General features: G+C 38.2%; 1 protein-coding gene across 3 annotated transcripts in view; it reads right to left on the bottom strand.

Moving 5' to 3' along the window:
- Positions 1 to 23,968, bottom strand: part of ptch1 (patched 1) — a 65,624-nt gene that overhangs the window by 23,455 nt on the left and 18,201 nt on the right. For all 3 annotated transcript variants that reach the window (XR_007931371.1, XM_051903843.1, XM_051903844.1), the window contains exons 5-16: positions 23,798 to 23,889; positions 20,745 to 20,943; positions 20,482 to 20,603; positions 19,085 to 19,232; positions 15,897 to 16,028; positions 13,950 to 14,105; positions 13,558 to 13,656; positions 10,457 to 10,582; positions 5,657 to 5,775; positions 2,607 to 3,081; positions 2,050 to 2,359; positions 209 to 351 (exon numbers count right to left, since the gene is read on the bottom strand). Coding sequence is in view for 2 of the 3 variants with exons in the window: in XM_051903843.1 (XP_051759803.1) it covers positions 209 to 351; positions 2,050 to 2,359; positions 2,607 to 3,081; positions 5,657 to 5,775; positions 10,457 to 10,582; positions 13,558 to 13,656; positions 13,950 to 14,105; positions 15,897 to 16,028; positions 19,085 to 19,232; positions 20,482 to 20,603; positions 20,745 to 20,943; positions 23,798 to 23,889 (2,121 nt within the window). In the remaining variant the exon portion in view is untranslated. The remainder of the gene's footprint in view (positions 1 to 208; positions 352 to 2,049; positions 2,360 to 2,606; positions 3,082 to 5,656; positions 5,776 to 10,456; positions 10,583 to 13,557; positions 13,657 to 13,949; positions 14,106 to 15,896; positions 16,029 to 19,084; positions 19,233 to 20,481; positions 20,604 to 20,744; positions 20,944 to 23,797; positions 23,890 to 23,968) is intronic.

The following is a 23,968-nucleotide window of genomic DNA, read 5'->3' as shown; positions in this document are numbered from 1 at the left end:
CTATTGGGTGACCTGTGTCATCAGTCAGTATGTTTCATAGTAAAAAGTAATGTGCTCTTCAGTAAGAGTGGATAATCTGGATATAGGTGAGACTGCCTCCATCATCTCTCTGAGAATCATGGGATTTAATCTATGAAAACTGGAGATGCATTGAGATGTATCTGATCTTACTCAAGTGAGATGGACTCAAGTCTAGATTATTTCTTACCAGGTTGATGTCGACTGGCTTATCCCTGCGGCCAGTCTGCACCAGGAGTTTGTAGGCCAGGACACCATCGTCAGAGCCGTTTTTATAGTTCCCCTGAGTGATCCTACCGGCCTGCCAGTCCTTATCGAATGCCTCCTGCAGACCTGCCGGGACACACACATTATTTTGTCAATAGGTTATACATAAATCATGTTAACCTCTCCTCTCAGTCATCCCTCAACCTCTTGTTCTCTCTCTCCCCTCAACGCCAGTGGTCCGTTTCTAGGGCACATTGTTTTCTCTCTCCCTCGCCTCACTGTCTGTGACCAATTTGTCGAGCCATTTCAAACCACAATATTAAAGACAGCTCTCTCCACCCTCTCTGGAGCAGCCTTTACTGAAGCCTATACGCACATACATACACCAAAGTAAACGCACACATAGAGACGCTGCCCTTGCACTGAACAAAAAAGTGTTCCAATGAGATTGCTGAAAGGATTAAACAAAAGAAAGTAAATGAAAATGGCCAATGATGTTTGAGGTTCTGGTTGGCTGAGCTGACAGCGACAAAGCAAGTCTGTACATGCCACCCAAACTCCGTCTGGACAGAAGTCGTTTGGTATGCCTTTTAAAAGAGGAGTTACGAGAGAGAAAGTGGGCAAAACAAGGTTTGCTTTTGAATTTGGCCCGCCCGGGATTAGATACGGCATTCCGAGCACTCGACACATGGATTTCGTGGAAAGAAGCCACTGTGGAAGAGGCCACAAGGAGAAAGTTATTGCAGGGACATGCCCTTTATCTCCCAATCTTGTTTTTATTTTTACTCACCTTCACTGCATTTTTGCCTCCCCAGACTTTTTCTGTCTTTTTCTTTTTCACGGTTTTGCTCTGTTTTTAATCTCTCCATTTAAACCTCATTCTCAGATCATAATCCGTCTTAAGAAATTAAATGTGTTACAGATTTGGAGGTTTAGTAGCATGATTGATGTTTGTGAGAAACAGATGATCTGATGATGGTAAAACTGAGGTAAAACTGATCTCCAACAAAGCAAGGCGCTGTCTGGAAAGCAAACAGTCTGTAAAAATGAAGCAGTTTGTGAAACTGTTTTTTTTTTTTTAGAGAAAATTAAATTGTTTATTGGCAAATGGGATGTTGGAGTTTTTTTCCCTTTTTAAAAATACAGTACCATTCAAACGTTTGCGGTCGGTAAGATTTTTTAATGTATCTAAACAAAGTCTCATTTGCTCACAAAGGCTGCACTATTATTGTAAATTGTAATAATATTTCACAACTGTTTTCTATTTTAATTTATTTTAAAAAGTAATTTATTACTGTGATGGCAAAGCTACATTTTCAGTTTTTTGGCCAGAAATCATTCTAATATGCTGATTTTTCATCATCAATGTCGAAAACAGTTGTGCTGCCTAACATTTCTGTGGAAACCATGATATAATATTTCAGGATTCTTTAAAGAATAGAAAGTTCAAGAGTTATTTGAAATAGAAATCTTTTGTAATATTATAAATGTTTTTACGGCCTCTTTTGATCAATTTAATGTTAATGTGTCTTGCTGAATAAGAGTATTAAAAAAAATCCCCAACTTTTGAATGTGTACATCTAAAAGAAAAATTATAGAGGTTTATGCCGAAAACAAGAAAAAAAAAACAAAAAAAAAAACACAAGCATATGTTGGTCATTATAATCTCTTCCTGTATAAATGGGCAGTTCTGGATCAGAATGAGCTGCCATGTGCAATATGACCAGACCTTTTCCAGTTTAGTTAAAGGTCTGGCCTTTGGGTTTGGCCTCCACCAATGGTCTCTGACGCAAGACTGATCGATTACACATCTGAATGTATTACCTTGAAGCCAGTCTCTGAAGTAATGCAGCCACATGAGTGGGAGCTGGCCGTTCTCCTCCCGCAGGACGTACTTCACAGTGCCGAAGCGTTGGTGTAGCTCATAGAGCTGAGGCTGGATCTGTGCATAGTCCGCTCTCTGGGTAACCACATACATGTTGTAGAAGGAAAAGTAGCGGAATTGGGCACGGATGAAGTCGTATTCGCCCGTCTCCCTAGGCACAATGTCAGTCAGCTCTAAACCGTCACGGACGCGGGTGGTGCCGTACAGACTGACCCCGAGTAGTGCCAAGAAGAGCAAAATTACCACTACCTGATAGGAAACACACACAAAAAGAAAGATATGAGTCAGAGTTTGGCTATATCTGAAGCTACTGCTGTTTTAGTGTCTTATGACGAAGTTCTGCCCTGTTTGAGGTGTTTGTGGTTTTCAGAAGGCCCTGACTCACAAAATAACACTTACAAAACTTAACTCCAGGAGATTAGCTCATTGCTGGCATCTGTAATCCCACTTCTAATCAGATGATTTGTACGGTGGGAAAAAAGCATTTTACCCTCACCTTTGTTGTAGGCTGCAGTAAAAACGGTGCATAATGATTCTCAGCGAATGATGCAAACGTCCATCGCGAACATGGTGGTTCCAGGCAGCGTAAACTCGACTCCCCGAACTGAGATAGCAAGTCTCGTGTGGAGCTAGCACCATCAGGACTCTGGCAGGATGCTGTATCAGAAGCCGCTCCTGGCCCTGTGCTGCTGTTGTTGCGGTTGTTGTTATTGTTGTTGCGGTTGGGGTTGGGATTTGGAGCATAGGGTTGGACGGAGATGTGAGAATGGGGCTCGGCTGTGGTGTAGTAGGCCTGTGTTCTGGGGTCGTACTCGGTGCGCAGCTGTACGGTGGACTGCATGGTGATTTGGGTGTGCTGGGCGAAGCTGTGGCTGCTGTAGGAGGGCGGAGGGCTGTAGCGGCTCGAGTCAGCGGAGGAGTCACCGTACGATGCCTGCGGCTCTAAATGGATCACCCGGTTAGCACAAGGGCTAAAGGAGAGAGAGAGAGAGAGAGAGAGAGAGAGAGAGAAAATGACAGAGCATTTCAGTAACACAAAGCACCATGTAACGGTTGATTCTGTGTGGAATTTCCTGCAATATCAATTTATATCACAGCAACACAGGAAATGATACAGAAGAGCTGGATAAAGTTGGCATGTATAGACTAACATTCACCAAAAAAGGAAGTTTAAAAAGGTAGGGATCTTAATCATTCCTCCTTCTAAGATTGGTCCAAATTTTAAGTCAGCATCATACGTATCCTTAATGGAGAATCCAATCCCATAATGCCTGCGATAAGCTCAGTTGTGCTGTGTCCCAATTCGCCTACTTATACTATGCACTAAAAAATGTAATCTTTTTGTGAAGAAAAAAGTAATTTTGAGTGTGTAGCAGAATAGTAGGCAAGTTGTGGGATGTACTATTATGTCATAATTGTGTCTTTAATGGGTCGCACTGTTGCATAGTTTGTGCATCCTGTCGCCATAAACTGGCCTGTCAGTCATTTTACCACAGTTAACATCCTCTTATACACTGCATATTTCAGTTTATTTAATTTACGCTACTCAATCCAGGTACCTTTGGGATACTCATTTCATCATACTATGATTTGGGAAACACGAATTCTAATTTCAAATACTATTTGGGATGGATAGTATGCGAATCGGAACGCAGCAATAAATCCAGGATGGCGGACGATGCAAGACAAAGTCATTCAATACTGAAAAGTATCAATATGTAAAAAATTTTACTATTTTACCCAACATTTGTGTATGCTCTGTATTTTTATTATTATTATAGTGTTGTTAGCTTCACAACATGCTAAGGTCAAACTCTACTGAAATCAATTGAAAGTTGAGTTTCCTGTGTGGAGCGCCATTTGTGGCGAGTCGCTGCCTATGTAGCATGCTCCAAACCAGTTACTTATAAGGGTTCATGACAGTTAGTATGCTGGCTTAGAAGGCAAATGAAGAGGGTTAACAAGATTTTGTAAAAGAGTTTGTATCTTCTCCATGATTTTCTATATGAATGGAGATGTAGCAAGTGAGCTTGTGAAAGTCCTTCAGATGTAGCAACTCGTTACTCTTGAGCGCTCATGCAAATGAATGTAAATACGACCGCAATCAGCTTTCCAGTCGAGAGCAGTTAAAGCCGAGAGGCGAGTGAGCGCTGGTGACTAGAAAGCAAGCATTTCAACCATGGTGAAAGTTTAGGCATCAGGTTTAATTTCCTGCAGGAGTTTGGGGGCATGACTAAGAAGGTAAAGTATGTGCCTATAGCTGACTCGCTTTCTCTCTCTCATCAGACACCAAGAATGTTGCAGAAAGCAGGAGAGGCAACAGCATGTCTTATTTAAAGGCCCGCGGCCACAGACAGAGATAAACATCAACACACGCACATATGCACACAAAGTATAGATGTTAGGACAGGTAGACGCTTAATTGTGTTGTTGATACTGTACTCAGTATCATAAGTCATTGTATATATTATCTGAATTACTTTGTTTAGAATATTCACGAAATCATATCAGTTACCTCAGTGTGTCTGTCCGTCTCTGCCTGTTTCACTAATGTTGAAAACAACTGTGCTGCTTAATATTTTTGTGGAAACCATGATATATATATATATATATATATATATATATATTATATATACACACACACACACACACACATTCCCAGGATTCTTTGACAAATAGAAATAGATGTATTTCAAAAAGAAATATTTTGTATTATGTTTTTACTGTCAATTTTGATCAATTTAAAGCATTCCTGCTGAATAAATGTATTAATGTCTTTAAAAAAAATGCACTGAGATTAAACTTTTGAATGGAGGTGAACTTAAATTGTTAGTTCACCCAAAAATGTCAATCATTTACTCACCCTCATGTCGTTCCAAACCCGTAAGACTTTTGTTCATATTCAAAACACAAATAAAGACATTTTTATGAAATCTGAGAGATTTCTGTCCCTCTATTGACAGTCCATGCAACTATCACTTTTCCGTTTACCATATCTGATGTGTAATTTGATTAATGTTTATATAAGAATAAAAGCCTAAATTAAATCTGTTCATCATAAAAGTGATTAAATCTCTTCAGAAAATTTGGACTAAATTGCTCAATTCATATGGATTCGTTGTACATTTATCTCTTTACGAACTTTTTGAAGCGTCAAAAATGTGTAGTTGCGTACACTGTCAATGGAGGGATTGCGTTTTGAAGATTTACAAAAGCCTTGGAATGACATGAGGGTAAGTAAATCAAGACTATTTTAATTTTTGGTGAACTAACCCTTTAAGGTCATCATGAGAACAAAAATGTTTATATAGGCCAAAAATGGAAATTATGTTTGTGTATCTTTACTTGGGAACAAAACCCCAGAAGTTAGCTAACTCTATTTAGCGACATACTTCAAAGTAAAAATGCTTAAATTATGTTTTCTCCTAAAAATTTTTTTTCTATTAAGGGTAAAGTTAAACTAAGTGTGTATTAAATATAATAAGCTTTGAAAACAACAGCAGTTTATGATGAGTCTTCCTTTAGCCGGGTAAATGCGTACACTACCTAACAAAGCAGCAGAAAATGTCAAAGCGGCGGTCCTCTCGGCGGTACAGGTCCATGCTGAGGATGGCAGGAAAGATCAGCAGCACCATAGCGAAGTTAAACACCACAACCACTGCAGCCTGAGAGAAAAAGAGAAGCTATTAAGCACATATTCACACTCGCACAAAATATTCACATATAGCTACACTCGCACATCTGCAGAGGGTCTTAAGCCAAAACCACAATGATCCCAACAAATTCAATTTTAAGACAATTATTCTCTTCAGAACAGATGAATGACAAACAAATAAAAAACACAACCCTTGCCATTCCAAAACTGAATTTGGGCTTATCCAGCTTGAGTGAAACTCACTTAAATTTCTAAACGTAAATCACATTGCTGTCAAACTCAATAATTCAATCAACACACTCCCATATTAAGAACTGACTATGAATTAAAACTGAAGGGGTTTGTGTCCAAACACAAGCAAAAAACTTTCTCAGAGTTCTGCTAGATGTGGCTTTTTTGACCTTGGGAAACAGCCACTTTCTTTCACAGCCGATATATAACACGGTTACTAAAAAGACTCCACCGGGCCAAGAGCTCCTTACCAGTGTGGGGAAACGAGCAAGTGATTTAAAACATTTAATCCTGATTAATTCGGTTGAAGCTCACAGAATAACTAGTGTGAGAAGAGAGAGTGGATGAAGAAAAGCGACATGACAATGAGAGTCAGAAACAGAGTGAGAGAGGGCAGATCGAAGCATGCCTGCCCTAGTTAGGGTGTATTTTTTATGGGTGGAGGTTGGAGCCATGTCAGACTGCCAGACCACCCAGAGAGCAGCTCAGCCTGACAGAGCCAAGACACAATAAGAGAGAAAGACTCAAGGATACAAAATACATTGACTCCAAAAAGTATTTGGACACACTTGTCACTGCATTACACAACAAAATATCAAATCTATCAGCCCTAGAGAGGAACAAAGAAAGAACAAATGAGAGAATGTGTGTGAGTAATTCTCAAGTGAGATCTGTTAGGCTTGACATGTGCAGCCGGTTTTAGGCTGCCAAAGAAACAGATAAAAAGACAGAAAGAGAAAGAGGTGCCAAAGGAACAGTGCTAAACAGAGATGGAAAAATAGAAACACAACCTGACCCATAACATGATATTAAGACAGAAAAATAATGTTTAAATTCAACTTGAAGTGGCAATTGCAACCCATTACTTCTGTAATGTTATTACACAAAAATACATGTTGATAAAGTAAATGTGGTGATTTATATTTTAATATGAAAAAAAGATTTTTTCCTTTGGAATAATGTGCACCGGTGATTTGTTAAAACATGGAACATACACTACCACTTAAAAATTTCGGATTGGGAAGACTGTTTAATGTTTTTGAAAGAAGTCTCTTATGCTCAGAAAGGCTGCATTTATTTGATAAAAATACAGTAAAAACAGTAACATTGTGAAATATTATTACAATTTACAATAAATTACATTTACTGAATTTTCAGCAGCCATAACTCCATTCTTTAGTGTCACATGATCCTTCAGAAATCATTCTAATATGCTGGTTTGACGCTCAAAAAACAAACAAACAAACATTATAATTATCAATGATGAAAACAGTTGTGTTGCTTAATATTTTTGTTGAAACTGTGATTCTGTTTATTTCAGGATTCTTTTATGAAAGTAAAGCATTTATTAGAAATAGAAAAATGTAACATTATACATGTCTTTACTGCCAATTTTTATCAATTTAATGAATCCTTGTTAAATTGAAGTATTCAATTTTTGTTTACTTTTGAATGGTAGTATATAGTCAATGTTGATTTTATGTTGACTTTAAAGACATATTTCATTCTCATTCTTGAGCATTTGATTGGGCAAAATCTGTGTAGTGCAGAAATTTGTGTGTATAAGTAAATGTTACCTATAGATTATCTATAGGCTTGAGATACATATGGCAGAATGTGGCAGAAAACAAAACAAAAACAATTCTTTAGTAATTTCAAGGCATTTTGCCCAAAGTGGATAAGTTGAGCCAAAAAAAACACATTTGGACACAAACAATCAAGTAATCACATTTGTAAAAAAAAATCTGAAGTAAATATTTGGACACAAAATCTTAAGTAAACACACTACAGCTGAAAAAAGAGACAGGAAATAACACGTTCACAAAAGCAGTATCTCTTAGCTGTGAGTGTGTGTGTGTTCATAGTGGTTTTGAAGATGAGTGTTTTCAGGCACTGCTGAACAGGTGCCAGTTGGAGTGCGCTGCAGTGAAAAACAGCGTGTGTGTCTGACAGATGTGTGTGAGACATCAATCCACACATCCTAATACTAGATCTACAGCACCGTACGAGTGCGTGTGTGCAAGTTTAGGCGTGAGCCACGTCTTGCGTGTGGTCGGCAGGCTCATCCCGCACATCATATTCTGAAAAAATGCAATCATCGAACAGAGACAAACACAAAATGAGTCTACACTTGCAGATATATAAAGAAATGGTGTATTTATGATTTAGGATCAAAGGATCCCACAAAGGGGGAGGCTGTCGGTAGGGTTTAGGCTGAGATTTGTGTGAGTGTGTTTGTTAAACAGAACAAGGCATCAGTGTGTAAATCTCTGCGTCTGTCTCTGTGCAGCTGTGCAGGTTATGTGGATGATGGCGAGGTTACTTCACCTAAAGTTCAAGGGTTAAGCAGCCCAAGCGCTGAATCAGTGTGAGTTTCATGCGAGGGGGATGAGGCTTCAGATGTCAATGGAGAAAATCTTTAAACTGAATTTAGTAAGACTGCTTAGGCAGGTTCAAACATAGTTATTCAAATTTCATAGGGAATTTAAAGGGATACTTCACCCAAAAATAAACTCCTGTCATCATTTATTACAAACCCATAATAGATACTTTTTTTCAGTAGAAAATTAACCATGCAATTACAATGAATGGGGACTGGAGCTTCAAAAAGGATGTGAAAGCACCATAAAAGTGGTCCATACGACTCATGTTCTATATTCAAAGGTCTTCTGAAGCCATACAATAGCTTTGAGTGAGAAAAAGACAAAAAATTTTAAGTCATTATTGACTGAAAAATCTCCATTCATGAGTAGTGAATCATGAACAAATTATGAACAAATCATTCATATTGTTTATTTGATTCATTGAAAAGATCTGAATCAAAATGATTCATTCAGGAACTGGACATCAATACTTGTCACTCAAACACGCTAAAGAGAGCTAGAGAGGATTATGGTCTTATTGTGTATGATTCGTCATAGGGACCACTTTTATCACACTTTAAAGGCCTGTTCACATCAAGACGAATGTTCAGTGAGAAATTTTAGGGCGGTAAACGGCTGTTAAAGCATCTTTTTAGTAGGGATGTGCCTGAAGCCTAATTCCGAATTCGGAAAGGCACAGAAAATTAATAATGCATTTTACTGAGCCCCTAAAGGGACATGGTTAGGCTTGCTGCAGTAGTCAGTTATACATTACAGTATATCTCCACGTGAAGACAGTAAGGAGAGATGACTGACAAGACGATGTCGGAGGATTTGGTGCCCCGCATACTGATAGCAGCTCCCTGAGGTCCCCAAATTATATACAATACAGTGCTTCCCACAGGTTTAAAATATACTTGAGGTGGTAGCCGTATGGAAAATCCTCCTATTACCCGTGGCGCAAAAATGGTCTGCTACATGTGACAGACAACAAATTATGCGTGACTTTTAACAATATTTTTAATTAAATTTGGTATATTTTTATTTAAATTCATTTTGATACAGATTATGTGTATACATAAAAAATTGTAATTACCATATAAGTCTATGTGTGTGAAACACTGCAATATAATTTCACAATTATATAATTGTGAGAGAACGTAAAAGCATTGAAATATTTTAATATATATATATATATATAAAATCCTTTTTTTTTTTCATGCCACGTTATCGGCTATGTAGAATGCGTCATTTCCTTTCCGAACACGGTATTTGGTTTTGGGCACATCCCTACCTTTTAGACTGACACGAATATTCGTATGGTATCAATGCAGTATTTCTGCTTTTCTATAAGTGCCATCTACTGTCAGGGAGTGAAATTACATTTTCATTCTTTTCCTTCAGCCTGATGGTTTTTTTATGCATTGGTCTGAACAGACAAATCGCATGCAAAAACTGGAAAGAATTTTCATGCCGAACATTTGAGCTTAAAGGTGCTTTTTGAGCTTGAAATATCCAGTCAACAGTCCTCAGAATATCTCCTTTTCTTTCCCCACAAAAGAAAAAAAAAGTTATACAGGTATGGAACGACATGAGGGAGAGTAAATGATGACAGAATTTTCATTCGACAGTCTCTTTATCCTGATTTAAGTCAGGAACAGGTTGTGGGCAGATCTCCTGCTCAGCCTCTTTGCAATGTCACTTCCACAACCTTGCGGTCATAAATAAACCGCAGATGTGTGGAACAACAACCAGCGCAACCCACCCCCACTCCCAGATTGAGTTACATGCCCACAATCTGCACACTTAGGGGGCCATACCACTAATCACACGCCGTAGGGGGGGTTATGGGCCATGCCAGCTCTCTCAACCTGTCACACGCTTGGTTTGATGAATGAAATCAATAAAAGTCGTGTGGAGAAATCTGGAGTCAATGAAGGTATGGAACACACGCACATACACAAAGAAAGAGCAGGTATGGACATGGGAAATTTCAGCAAACATCCACTGGTAATACAAGCAAACACACAATTGCAACAGACAAGCAATTTGAACTGCATTCCTATTCAAGAAGATGGAAAAAATATACACACAAACCTGTAAGGAGAAGGCTCGGAGTGCTGGGATTGGAATAAGGGCAGCCATGAAAAATGCTGTGACATTACTGATGGAAGTCAAGGCTACACTAGCCCCAGTCCTCTTCAGACATTCACCAGTGCGGTCCTGAGGAAAAAAAGACATCACACAGTCATCAAATCCACAGCAAGCATTTTTTTCTTCCCCCGGAGTCTACTTATATTAGTCAAGGTTTCTTGCACCAAAAAGTGTTGTATATTAACTTTTCATGTCCATTTTCCAACTTCTCTCTGACCCTGAGAATTAAACTAGCTGTTTTTGCTACTGTACCTCAGACTACTGTACATAAATGACCTCTGTTATGACTGGCAAGTGAAATGAGTAACAATGTCATTACCAAGTTGCTGAATATGCAATAATGAGTAAACATGAGGAGTATTATTTTAATTTGTGCACGGTTTTGACACCAATACCATAGCGAGTACTGTTTGCAGCTAGTCCGATGTTGCTTAGTTTAGATTGCTGAACTAGAAAGATGATTGACATCTGGTGAGTGATGACATTTCAATTCTTTGTGTTTACTGTATATTTATTAAAAGCTGTCTCTGATATACTGCAAACTTTTAGTCACTTATTTTTCTTTCATCTAAATGTGGCGCTTTGAACAATTTTATTTGGATTTCGGTAGAATGGATATATATTTTTTATCTATTTAATTTATTATTCCATTTATTAAATTAGTTACAAACCCCAAATATGGGGGTATGTGCTGCTCTAGATGTTCCGATTGTATTCTGTACTGCTTATTTTAAGACAAAATTAAAAATAAATATATAATTAAAATAGAGTATTTATTCATATCTGGCCATATGATATGATAATATGAACTTTTTCATATACTGTGAACTTTTGAATGTGGAGCATTGAACAATTATATTCTCAGCTCGATCCAGTCAGAATTTCAGTAGAATAATTGAGTTTAACCTGAAATGGCAAACACTGATTTATTAATTTATGATAAATACATAAAAAAATATGTATTTTATTTTGTTATACAATCATCAAAATTGGGCTAAGTGTAAGAAAAAGCTCCAATTAAAATAACCAAATAAATAAATAAAAATAAAGCATCTATTGTCACTTTCAGGCCTTGGTTAGTCTGACAAAAATAATTCACCTTTAATAAATCACTGAGAGACACATTACGACTTCTGTGAAGGTGTAACTTGCATTTAAGCACACTGATATTTTGAAGAGAGCTGATGATCAAACAACATGCCATGACAACTTAATGAGCTCAACTTCTGATGAAAAGCCTTCTTTTCTTGTCCTGCTATTATGTGGATTTTTTTTGAAGAGGAAAAAAGCAAAAACAGATTAATTTCCCTCCCTTCTCCTTATCCCTCACTCACACAGAAATATTTTCCATCAATATCATTTTAAACAAAGCAGCCCAGGGTGCAGAAACACGATTGGCCTGCTGTCTTGTTAGGATAAGCTCTCTCTCCTCATTTCAAAGCCATTCAGGGCGTGAGATGCAAAAGAAACAGTTCAAAACCCCACCTCCGTACACACAGAGGTAGAGATGAGGAGAAGGAAAGAAAGAGTGAAAGTTTTTTGTGTGGTGTCTGAGGACGTGCAGGACCACACACAGAGAGCTTTAAGACAGGAGGGCTCTGCACTCTCTCTCCTCCCACAGGGGAACTGTTTACTTTCCACACAAAAGTGTCGCTGCACGCTGTGCAATCTCACATAAACACAAGTAAATACATGCCTGAACTCAGCCGTCTGCATTAGAGTCATCTAAATCACCTCTCATACACGACCACGCGTACACGCACACGAAAGCTAAACAAAGATACCCCTGACAGATATATCGACGAAAACGAGTACACAAATCTACTAAAAAAAACAGATCATGTACACATAAGATTGCCATCGCCCAATAGAGTCTCGCAGGCAAAACTTACAACTCAAATCCTTAACGTCTATGCTAGTAATGCCTATACAGAAACTGATTAAAGATTTACGAAAAAAGTACTGTGGCAGTACCATGGAAAAGTGATGGTATCAGATGATAATACGATGGTATTTTGAAAAACCAAAAGTATGTGTAAAGTATGAAGTATATAAAAAGACTGTACCGCAGTATGCCAGCATAGACCAAATCATGAACAAATGACTCTTATGATTTGGTTCTTTTAATGAATCTTTCAGAAATACTTTTAATCAGGTTTTTTTTTTTTTTTTTTTTAAATCAGTTTAACAAATCTTTTACTATATATAGTTATACATATAGTTAAAAAATATTTTAAAAAATGTTTACATAATATACCATATTATATAGTATAATATAATATATATGGTAAAAAAAAAAAACACATTTTTACATAATATAACAATGTACCATATTATATAGTATAATATAATATAATATAATATAATATTATAAAATTTTAGATGGACCTTAGCACTACTTCTGCACAATTAAAGTGCATTAAGTACAAAATTAGTTGTATACAAGTTTACACCAGTACAACTGCAGGGTATTTTTATTAAATACATAAATATGTAAATGTATTTGTAATATACTTAGCAAAAAATAAATGTATTTTAAATACATTTTAGTAATTTTTTTTTCACTAGGGTATCATATAAAAATATTATGTAATATTTATTAAATAAATATTAATATTTATTTCATGGTATTTATTTGTTACTTCAAATTGTGTTATAGAATACAATGGTATCAACAAAAACAAACAAACAAAGGTAGTACAGTGGTACAATTTTTTTATAAGTGAAACTTTTTAATCAAGAAACTTCTTTAGTCACACATTGTTCAGTGGCCCTCAGCAGATCAAAGTGTGCTAATGTTTTTGAAGTTACATCACAGGCCGGGGCAGGTACACACACATTCCTTTATGTAAGTGATAACATGAGGGTACGCTCTGATATATCTCCTTCCTCCTGATAACATACTAGCTCCCTCATTTCTGAACGGACGGCCTTTTCTTGACACTATCTTTGGATGTGTAGTCACTGTGTTTCTGAGGGTCTGTCACGGTTGTTGTTTAGTAGTGTTCCCTGTTTTTCAGGATGTGTGGAATGAGATAACACACCTCGAATGGAATCCTCTTGTTCTGGCCAGTCTCGCTGAAAGCATGAGCCAGGAGAAAGACATCGTCCACCCCTACACCAAGGGCCAGGAACGGCAAAACCTTTACGCACATAAAAACAAAAAAAGTGTGCTATATGTAAAGTACACAGTTGGTACTGTAACATCTAAGGGCCGGTTCACACAGAATACATTTTTAACGCAAAAGATGCTGGAGCGCCACATTTTTAGAATGGTGTGTCATGCGCGAGATGCTGCAAAAGATGCGAGCGCAAAGGTTAAAGATGTTTGTCAAGCGTGTTTATATTGAAAAACAATGGAAAAGTAGCAAAGCGGAATGGAAAAATGTGTTTTGAGTGAACAGCCCCTTAGTTTGCTCATGTTCATGCGATGTACCTGTGTGGTAGCGGCGTTAAAGGAGATGCCCAAAAGCGAGCAGAGTCCCAGTCCAGCGGCGACAGAAAGAGTGACCAGCAACACTCCGGCCAGCCCGACCGCCCCCTGAGACTTGGCGCAGTCCCACCGCAGCATGGTCAGACACGCATAGGCAAGCTGCACACAGATAACACAGCTATAGCGTTAATCTGACATTATCACATTACCACAGTGTCGTACTCATGAGTGCGGTCACGGCACAGCAGGGTCAGGCATGCACTGGCAAGCTGCATGTAACTGAACACTAGGCCTATACACACCAAGTCTGAATTTTCAATATGAAAAATGTTCATGACAAGATTTTAAAGGAACAAATGCGTGTCAATATATTGTAATGATCAGTCGATCATTTGATTCTTAGACTAGGTAAATTTTTCTTACATCTTTTGCCTTTTGACACTTAGAGACACAGAGAGAACAGAAAATTGTGTACAATTATGTACAGTGTCTGTAAATGTAGATTCAAACTCTCAGCGACTGCATGAGCAGCACAACATGTGCAGTAACCTGCTTGGCCATGGCGTCGACCAGTTGATTAATTGGTATTTTAAAAAATTCCTGTACAATTTCTGCCTGTTTCAGGCTCATCTGACCATAACTGGACCAGTTTCTTTGGGGGCATTTACATTAAAACAACTAGATGAAGTTGCAACATAATGGAAAAGAATACAGGGGTCTCGAGATGCTTTTTTAAAGGCCCACTGAAGTGTCTTGAAATGCGCAGCATTATTCAATGTGTTGATGTAATTTCATCTGAAACAGGAAGACAGGGCAGGACATATCAAACAGCTCCGCCCCTTTTTTCTCCTCCTAATCTCCTCTATATCACTTTAAAATACAGCATTCTGTGCAGAATTTAAATGGGTCAGATACGTTTCATGGTCTGCGCCGACTCGCGCATATGATCCGTTCTGTGCTCTTGTGTCTCTGGACTCGCGCTGCGGCGGTTCACGTGACACTAACGCGAAAACGGACTTCATTCACGTCATTGGAAAGCATATTTACTCTGTCTGAATCGTTCCCTACCCTCTTTATAGTGCATTATGTGCCATTCACCATATAGAAACTAGTAAATGTGTGAACAAATGACCGATTTCAATTGCAGCTTCAGCGTCTGTTTATAGTGTGGCGGGACTTCAGATTCTAGAGAGCATTTGATTGGACAGAAGATTTGATGAGAAGCTGAAGTCCGCGGTGATGTCATGAAAATCCTTGATCCATTTTAGCGGAAGTGAGAGATTATAAGTTTTGAATGCTTATATCTCCTAAATACGAATTTTGTCATTGTTTTGGAACACACCAGCTTATTCATAACCTTAAGGCTAACATATTAATACTAAAAGCTAAAAAAAAAACCTTACATTTCTGTAATAATCCCTCTTTTTGAAAGTATGCTAAATTGTACTTTTATTTCACAAGGGACAGAAACACCTCGCTTTTGGCGGCACACTCAAAGAACAGAGCAAGATGCGATACAATGTCCAAATATGTTCATCTGAAAGTGAATGGCTACAGCAGTGATTAAAAGGGGATGAAATTAATAAATCCAACTTTTGCAAGAGGTTTTTTACCATATAAACAAATCTAACAGATGCATGCTGTTAGTATACTAATTAAAGCACTGTCTTTCTCAGATTTGGTGTGAATTTTTCTTTTCATGATCAGTGTTTTGTATTTTCATGTTATTTAGTCACTCCAGTTTTGTGTGAATGGACCTTAAAATGATGTTAACATCGAAATGAGGCATATTCCACGGTTATACAAATACTCGGGTGAGTCCTTAGGTTAAAATGTGTAAAGCAGAGTGCAGTGAATGAGGTTGTGCTTTAACTTGAACATAAAAGGAGAGGAAGTCTAGATAAAACTAAAGCTCTTCAGACAGAACTGGAGATGTGTGAGTGAGTTTACCATTAGGAGGTAGCCACTGGCGATACGGATCACGCTGACATCAGAGAAGGACTTAAGGATGTCTTCCAGGGTGGTGGTGGTGAACGTGAGAACTTTCTGAGACGAATTTACCGTCACACTCTGCTGGACGGCCTGAGGACACACAGGACGGAAGGAAGAAAGAAAAAAAAAAAAATGTATTTAATGTTGTTTACCTTCAATTCATTTACACCATCTCTATCATTTTCTCACTGCTCATCTTTTCTTTGTTTTATCTTGTCCCTTTGGCGAATGAAGCTAATTAAATAACACGGAAATCACAGTTCCACAAATGTTTCAACAGCACAATTATCCAAGAAATGAATATCACAGCCCCACCCCCTAAACCACACACACTCACATCCACAAACGCACACATGTTCAGCCCTGCACACACACGCACTAAAAGGAAACCCTATGCCAAGCGAAGGTCAGGGCTGACAAAACAGAGACCAGATGATGTCACACACAAGCCACCAATGGGACGGCAGCTGTGAAAGAGATTGTGCGCTGAGCGGGTTAATGTGTTCCAGACGGTCCTGTCAAACACACACACACAGATACCACACACATGCTAAAACACACACACACAGACACACAAGTGCTGGGGCCACCGTACCAAGAGGGGTTTATTCTGCAATGGACACCCACACTAGCAAAAATGCAGTTGTAATGCAGTCATTCCATATTAAATGAGCAAATCTCTTATTAAAGCATGCTAAAATGATTTGTAAACATTAGTTAATGCATTAGATATCATGAACTTAAAATGAATACTTTGGCAGCATTTAATGTTACATAATGTTAATTTTAAGTACATATAACATGTTGGACAAGTAACAAGTTAACAATTACAAGTTGTTAATATGAATTTATTATAAACTAGGGCTGTCAATAGATTAAAATTTTATGCTGCTTAATTTTTACAAGTATGCGATTAATCGCACAAAAAGAGTGTGATTAATCGTGATTAATCGTATACTTATCGTGGAATAAAGCATACATTATTTATCTTGTTTAATGTGTTTATTTTGTCATCATTTGCTATATCCAGCAAAGTATCAAATTAAAGGGCGATTCTCACAAAACTGTATTATCTGCAAGCTTTTTTCAAGGTAAATTTAGGTGCCTTTCCAAAAAAGGACACTTGGAGACTCCAAAAGGACACCTAATAACCAAATGATATAAGAAGGCCATATAATACCTTCATTTATGCACATGAAAGCACACACACACACAAAAAAAAACATAACTGAACAAAACTTTTCAGAATTCACAGTGTACAGTATGTGTACAGTGCAACAGCAAAGAGCTTTTTCATTTTAGACATGTCAAGTTGCGATACTGAACAGGACCACATGGAGATGCCCCCCCAAAAAAGGTGCGGAATCAATATGAATGTACTGAAATGTGTCTGTGCATATATATTCAGTGTGAAATCAGTGCGTCGAGAGCGCACATACAGTTTCTTTCCACATCAATAATAATGGACTTATTTTAACAACAGTAGCAGAAACAGGGTGAACAGCAAAATAGCCACTTTTGCTAAAACGCTGCAGAAAACGAGAAAGCAGCAAATACAATTATTTTTATCTGTCATACAGATGACTCAGATTGTTTAAATAAACCAGTTTTGTGACTAGTTAACACGTGGCACCTTTAGATATTTTGTTTTTTTCCTTCCATACATTTAGCATTAATAATCAGCATATTAAGAGTATTTCATAATAAACAATGTTTTAATTTGGAAAATTATTTAGAGATGGCAAGGGAAGACAAAAAAATTTGAAATGACATTGTTTTGTGCTCATGATGAGAGTTTTGATTATTAGATTATGTAAGTTGTTTGTTTTTAGTAGTTCATTACTTTGAGCAAAATCTACAAATATAAAAATGGTCCATACTTATCCAAATATAAAAATGTTCTAAACTTTTCTTAAGAGGTAAACCCTGCACCCATAGTATGTTTAGACTATACAATAATTCTATATAAAGCAATAGCGGATTTAACATTAAATTTTAATGTTAAAATGTATGTTTCTAATATAACCTTCTCCCTTTACACACTTTGGTCAGTTCAAGAATAATTTATGCAATTGTATATTGTTTATCTGAAAGAATCAAAAGTGCAGTTTTGTGTCTGTCCTTGTATTGTTCAACTGTTCGAGATTGATATGGGATTTAGAAAGTAATTAGTAATCCAATACTTTTTAGAGAGAGTAATTAGTACAGTAGTCTAATTACACGGTTGAAGATGTCATTAGTAGCTATTAATTAATTACTTTTTTAGAGTAACTTACCCAACACTGCAAAGGTGTCTAAATGTAAAATAATAATAATAATAGCCTGATCTGATGTTACCTTTTTATATTCATATCCAGTTGGGAGAAATATTTACTTTTTTTTGGTAAATATTGGTAAAAATGCCTTACACATCACTGCTTTGGCTATCAGGGCCCAAGATTCTCATCTTTGATAACTATTTTGAGTTTAGGATTTTTTTCTTTTACAAAGTAGTATGGCTGCCCCGATGGAAATGTATAACTGTTCCAAAAAAATATTGCACGGACCTCCATTGGGAAGGAAATATAGAGACCGGACCTCTTGGAACTTTAATTGAATACCCCTGCTCTAGAAGATGTTTTCAATGTCATAACATAATGCATCAAATACATGTGAAAGGTTTAGTGTGCGCATTTCTACAGTGTCCCATCATGACCTTTCCTGACCTTACAGATGTGCCCCATTTTTCCAAGTTCACACTTAACCTGAGCATTTAAAGTATGAAGAAGGAAAAAAAGGAAGTCTATGCCTTTGAAGGACTGCACTTAAACACAGCTGGGTCCTAACCTCAAGAGACACAGTGCCTTTGGAATGTATGCATTACTTATGACTAAAGATGAATGCCTTCACACTGCATGAGTGCATGTATGTGAGTGTATGTTCCAGGAAACACAAAGTTGGACTGGAGGAATGAATCGCCACGGGCCCCTTAAACGGTTCATAACAAGATCCAGTTTTAGGCAAAGTAAAACCTGATGAAAGAATGAATTACTAAAAATACTACAGCAGAAACAATCACTGTAAATGTCTCCACTGAAGTAGACTGCAGTCTGGACATCAATAGAGCATCTTTACATCCTTTCTGCGAGATGTTCCACAGTATGTACCTCAGAGTATCTCCTCTGCCAGGCCTCTAATATGGCAGCTGCTTTGTCCTCGTTCCAGTTGATGTGCGAGACTTCGTCGTAACCCTTCAAGTGCTCGTACATCTGCTTTGGGGTCATGAGTTGGAACATGGTCTGAAGAGCCTGTGCACTTTGAGGAAGAGTGAAGAGAGAACAAAATGTTAAGCTAAATGTATGGTATAAACTGACCAAGTGATACACTAAAAAACTGTGGTGTCACTAAACATTTAGCACAAAATTTTGTAGTGCGTTATCCTTGGTGCAACATGTGGGCCCAAACAAAACGCTCCATAGGTGTTTTTCTTTCCAAACAGTTGAATGCTTGGAGAGTCTCAATGGTCTGAAACATGAACTGAATCAACTCGAATGACTCACTCGCTCAACGAACCACAGTTTATAATGGCCAACTCAAAACAATCCAATATGTACTTTTTGAAAGCAATATAAAAAATTCAGATTTGTAAGGTTATTTTAGAGTTTTGTTGTTATAAATGTTTTAATAAAAAAAAAAAATATGTTGACTATAACATTAATGGTTATTGTTTAGCATGCTGTTAATCTCAATTTCTTGGGGGGAGTGAAGTGATAATGGCTGTTGCTTAAAAAAAAATCCTACAGCAGAGCAAACATAGACTTGACCTTGTCTGTCACTTCTTAAGGATAAAAAAATCTTAAATAGAAGCACTAACATGCTGGAATAAAGAGATCTGTCACTTTGCTCCACAGACAAGCTCAGACTTCTCCAACTGTAGAGTACAGACTCCCTCAAGTGGACTGTCAACATGCTATTGTTCAATGAACACTTCTTGAAAGAAAAAACCCTCGACTTTCTCTTTTCAGAAAACCACAAGGGAGTGAAAAGATTCCTAGAAATCGTAGTGGACGATTCCAGAGCCACTTGAGAATATTTTCCGCCACCACCACTGTTGTGAATTAACTTTTCTGGGACTTATGACAACGTTCTTTCATAATGTGGATGCTGAATTCTGTCCCCACTTAAGCCTAAAGAGGTCTGTGGGGGGGGGAACGTTTCGCTCAAGGAGTAAAAGGTGTGGGCTTCCTTCAGTCTGTGGGAATGAATACTAATATGCAGTTTACTAATGATTACAATCTGCCAAGAAACAAAAAACAAACCTCACACTGTACATGTGAGTGTGTAAGAGAGAGGGAAAGACAAAGTGATCTTTTTTCCACTGCTATGTAAGGCCCAAAATTGGTCTGCCAACAAATTTAAAGACACAATTTTCACACTTCCTTTTTTCCTTTTGCGCACCTCTATGGTTTTCACAATCGTTTATCCCCTTTACAATTAAAATACATTAAGATAAATCAATTTCTCTGAATGCCATCAGTGTTTAAAGCCCAAAGTGTTCTCTTACCTCAGAAGTTTGCCGCTGTCATTCTTCTTGGTCCCACCTACGATAAGCTCCTCCTGCCAGTGCATGTACTTTTTGGAAAGCCCATAGCAGCCACCAGTCAGAACACGAGCCACGTCAAAAGGCTTAAGATAATGACAGATCATAAATCAGAGACACGCTCAAGATGCAAAACAACTTTGCTTTAATTATCAATCTTTAGCTGTAGCCTGTGACCGGGAAAACAGAAAACAGACATCCAACAATGATTTTCAGCTATTGCTCACCCGTGTCATGTTCTTGTTGGGAGCGGACAATGGACAGTCAGGGTCCGCCGGATTTAGGCAGGGGCGGTCCATGTAGCCATGGCCCACATCTGCTTTGACCAGCATCTCCTCCCAGATGTCCACCGAATACTTCAGCATCTTCAGCTCAGCAATGAATCCCATCGGATCAAAGTTGGTCCACTGCACTGGGGGTTTGCCACTGTGTAAAAAAAAAAAAAAAAACCATTTTATTGATGTGGACCTAAGGGAGCATTCACACTCATATTATGGCACTCACACATTTCAGCCTTAAAGTGAGTTAGATGAAGTGCAACAGAATTGAATAGAAGGCGGGGTTATAGACACATTAAGGCCGTGTATCCACCAAAGTGTTTTTTCCAGTGGCTAGCGTACTTTCCAATTGTTTTCAATGGGAGTGCCGCGTTTTTGAAGCGCTGAGCACTCTGCGTTTTTTACTGGTCACCTCGAGAATGTTCAACTTTGAGTAAAACGCTGCGCTCCTCACTGTCACTTTTTAGTGACAACACCGACCAACTGTCACAACATTCTTGCTGTACAATGACATCAACAAGCAGAGAAAGGAACAAAATGGATGAGAAATAAGTTCGAAACAAATTTTCTGCAAAATCAGTTACAAGTAACACTGCCGTGGATATTTCGTATCATAGCAACAAAGCATCTCAACTGAAAAAAAACGCTGCGCTGCTGAAGCACTCTCAAGCGCTCACAGCTAGGCATTTTCAGCAGAGCACCTAGCGTTTTCAGCTGGCTAAAAATCTGCCAAGAAACAAAAAACAAACCTCACACTGTACGTGTGAGTGTGTAAGAGAGAGGGAAAGACAAAGTGATCTTTTTTCCACTGCTTTTTTCGCTTTGGTTGGCACACGGCCTAACTCCCATAGACAGTTGCTAATTAATGTCTTTATTTAGCAAGAACTCATTCATTACTGATCAAAAGTGAAAAAAAAAAAAAAAAAAATCTTACAGACCCCTATTTTTTAACCCTGCTTATGTGATGTTGGACGTGCTTAAAGTGGTATGGCATAACTATGGGGAGCGGAAGCAGGGTGACTGGATGGAATTCCGAAGGCTTAGGGATTGATGGACGCTACACGTCACAGCGGTGGCAGCACAAATGTAGTTGGGATTGGATTTCAGCCTGCCTCCATAATAACAGCTTTGAGAAAATGGAATCAATCCGCTCATCTGATCTTTATCCCCTCTAATTATACTGCCGTGCCGGGTGATCCCGCTCAGGGCCTGGCATCTCCCCACAACTAACAGCCCAACGCAGCAGTTTCGCAAACCTCCCATACTTTGCTTGCCATTTCGTCTCAGTTGATTTTTTGAAGACCCTCCTTCTCTTGCTGTGTGTTCACCCGGTCTCCCGTCCCGCCCGTACGTTTGACTCTATCCTCAGACGGCCTTCCTCGGACCGAGTTCACCCTCCCACTTTCCATCACCCATCCACTTCCACCGCTCCGCTGACTGACTCTCTAAGCCTCCCTCTGTCAAACCAGCTCCGCCTTTCTGTCCCTGCACCATCTTTCTCTCATTTCTCCCTCTTGCTTTCATTCTTTCCTTTTTTCTGTATGTGTTTCCTTCTGCTCGCCCCTCTGTCTTTCTCTTCTGGCAGGCCTGCAGTGGTTCAGACCACATTGTATGTGCCTAACCAGGCTTGAGTCATTATTCCAAGTCCCCCAACCAGAACACAGTAAAATCCTTATTTACATCCATGATGGAGAGAAAGAGGGAGGAGGGCAGAAAAACTTTTGCAGACTTGGTGGTTGTCTACTGAGTGTAACTGTTGCAAGAAGCCATTAGCAGCAGAAGTGTGAGGCCTCGAGCGGTTCAACATCACAATGAAGTCCTTCAGAAAACACCACTAGAGTCTGTGAAGCACCACTTAGGGCTGTCATGCAATTAAAATATAGTGATTAATTTAATAATTTTTTTTAAATATTCTTTATGCAACATCACTATGTACTCATCTATTTCATGCAAAATAATATAATTCTCAAACTGAATCAAATGGGAAATGCAATCACAGAACTTGATTCAAAAACAAAAAATTCTTTCCTGCACTTCATGGATTTAATCTTACAAGCATATTGCAAACAGTTTTTGATGATTCTATGGTCTGCGCATTAGTTTTACGCTGGTGTTTGCATTTACATTTCTATAAATTATGGCATTTAACTTAGTGTTGTCAAAAGTAGCGACTTCAATACCAAGTCGATACTGAAATTTTTTAAATGTGGCGCTGTTGAGCACTGTTGAGAGGATTCGTAAACACCTCTGATTGGCCATTGTGTTCACGTGCTCATCAGATATGTCTGTGATTGGCTACAATGATCAACGCTTCAAAAATATGTTGTAAATAGACAACATAGGGAGTGTTTGAAAGCAGGCATCTATCAGTGGACCGGTCCGCTGACAGACGCCTGCTTTCAAACACTCCCGCTCCTGCTTTCAAAACGCTTTCAAACACTTTCAAATGCTCCTGTGCATTGATCATTGTAGTCAATCACAGACATATATGTTGAGTGCGTGAACACAATGGCCAATCAGAGGTGTTTTATGAATCCACTCAACAGCGCTCAAAGCATCACATTTTTAAAATTTCTGTATCGACTTGGTATCGAAGTCAGTACTTTTACACTAATTTAACTTGTAGGTGATATTTGACATGTTGAGCTTCTCTGATTATTAAATTTCACCATACAAAGAGTGCAAATGACTACTCTCATTAAACGTCCTGTTTAGGTTTGATTTATAAATAAATTACTCATAAAGAGGTAATTTATCAAATAAACAGTAAAATCCACTTTTAACCACCACTCTTGTTTGGATTGGAAAACCTTTTCCTTTAAATTTAGTTTGCTTGTTTATAGGTTTTTAACATCGCTCTACTCACAGGAAGGACATGTCAGTGAAGTGTTTACTGTATGAAAATGGCCTTTTTGGCAAATCAACTTGATTTCAAGAGTCAGACGGGACAGACTCAAATATTACAAGCTCCAAGCAAATACAGAAAGGTGTGTGTAACTTACGGGAGGTAGACCGTTCCTGAATGTAGCTTAGCACCTTCCCAGAAGCAGTCCAGAGGAGTGATGATCAGACATGGGTGCAGTTTCTCTATAATCTGAAAAGGCAGATGTGCTATTAATGTCACAAGCCCTTATGGCCTTCTCTGAAGTTTAAATATTTCAACTGAAATGTCA

The sequence above is a fragment of the Ctenopharyngodon idella genome, chromosome 8 (genome assembly GCF_019924925.1).
Source record: "Ctenopharyngodon idella isolate HZGC_01 chromosome 8, HZGC01, whole genome shotgun sequence".
NCBI classification, from domain to species: Eukaryota; Metazoa; Chordata; class Actinopteri; order Cypriniformes; family Xenocyprididae; genus Ctenopharyngodon; species Ctenopharyngodon idella.
This window is presented reverse-complemented; position numbering and strand designations above follow the sequence as displayed.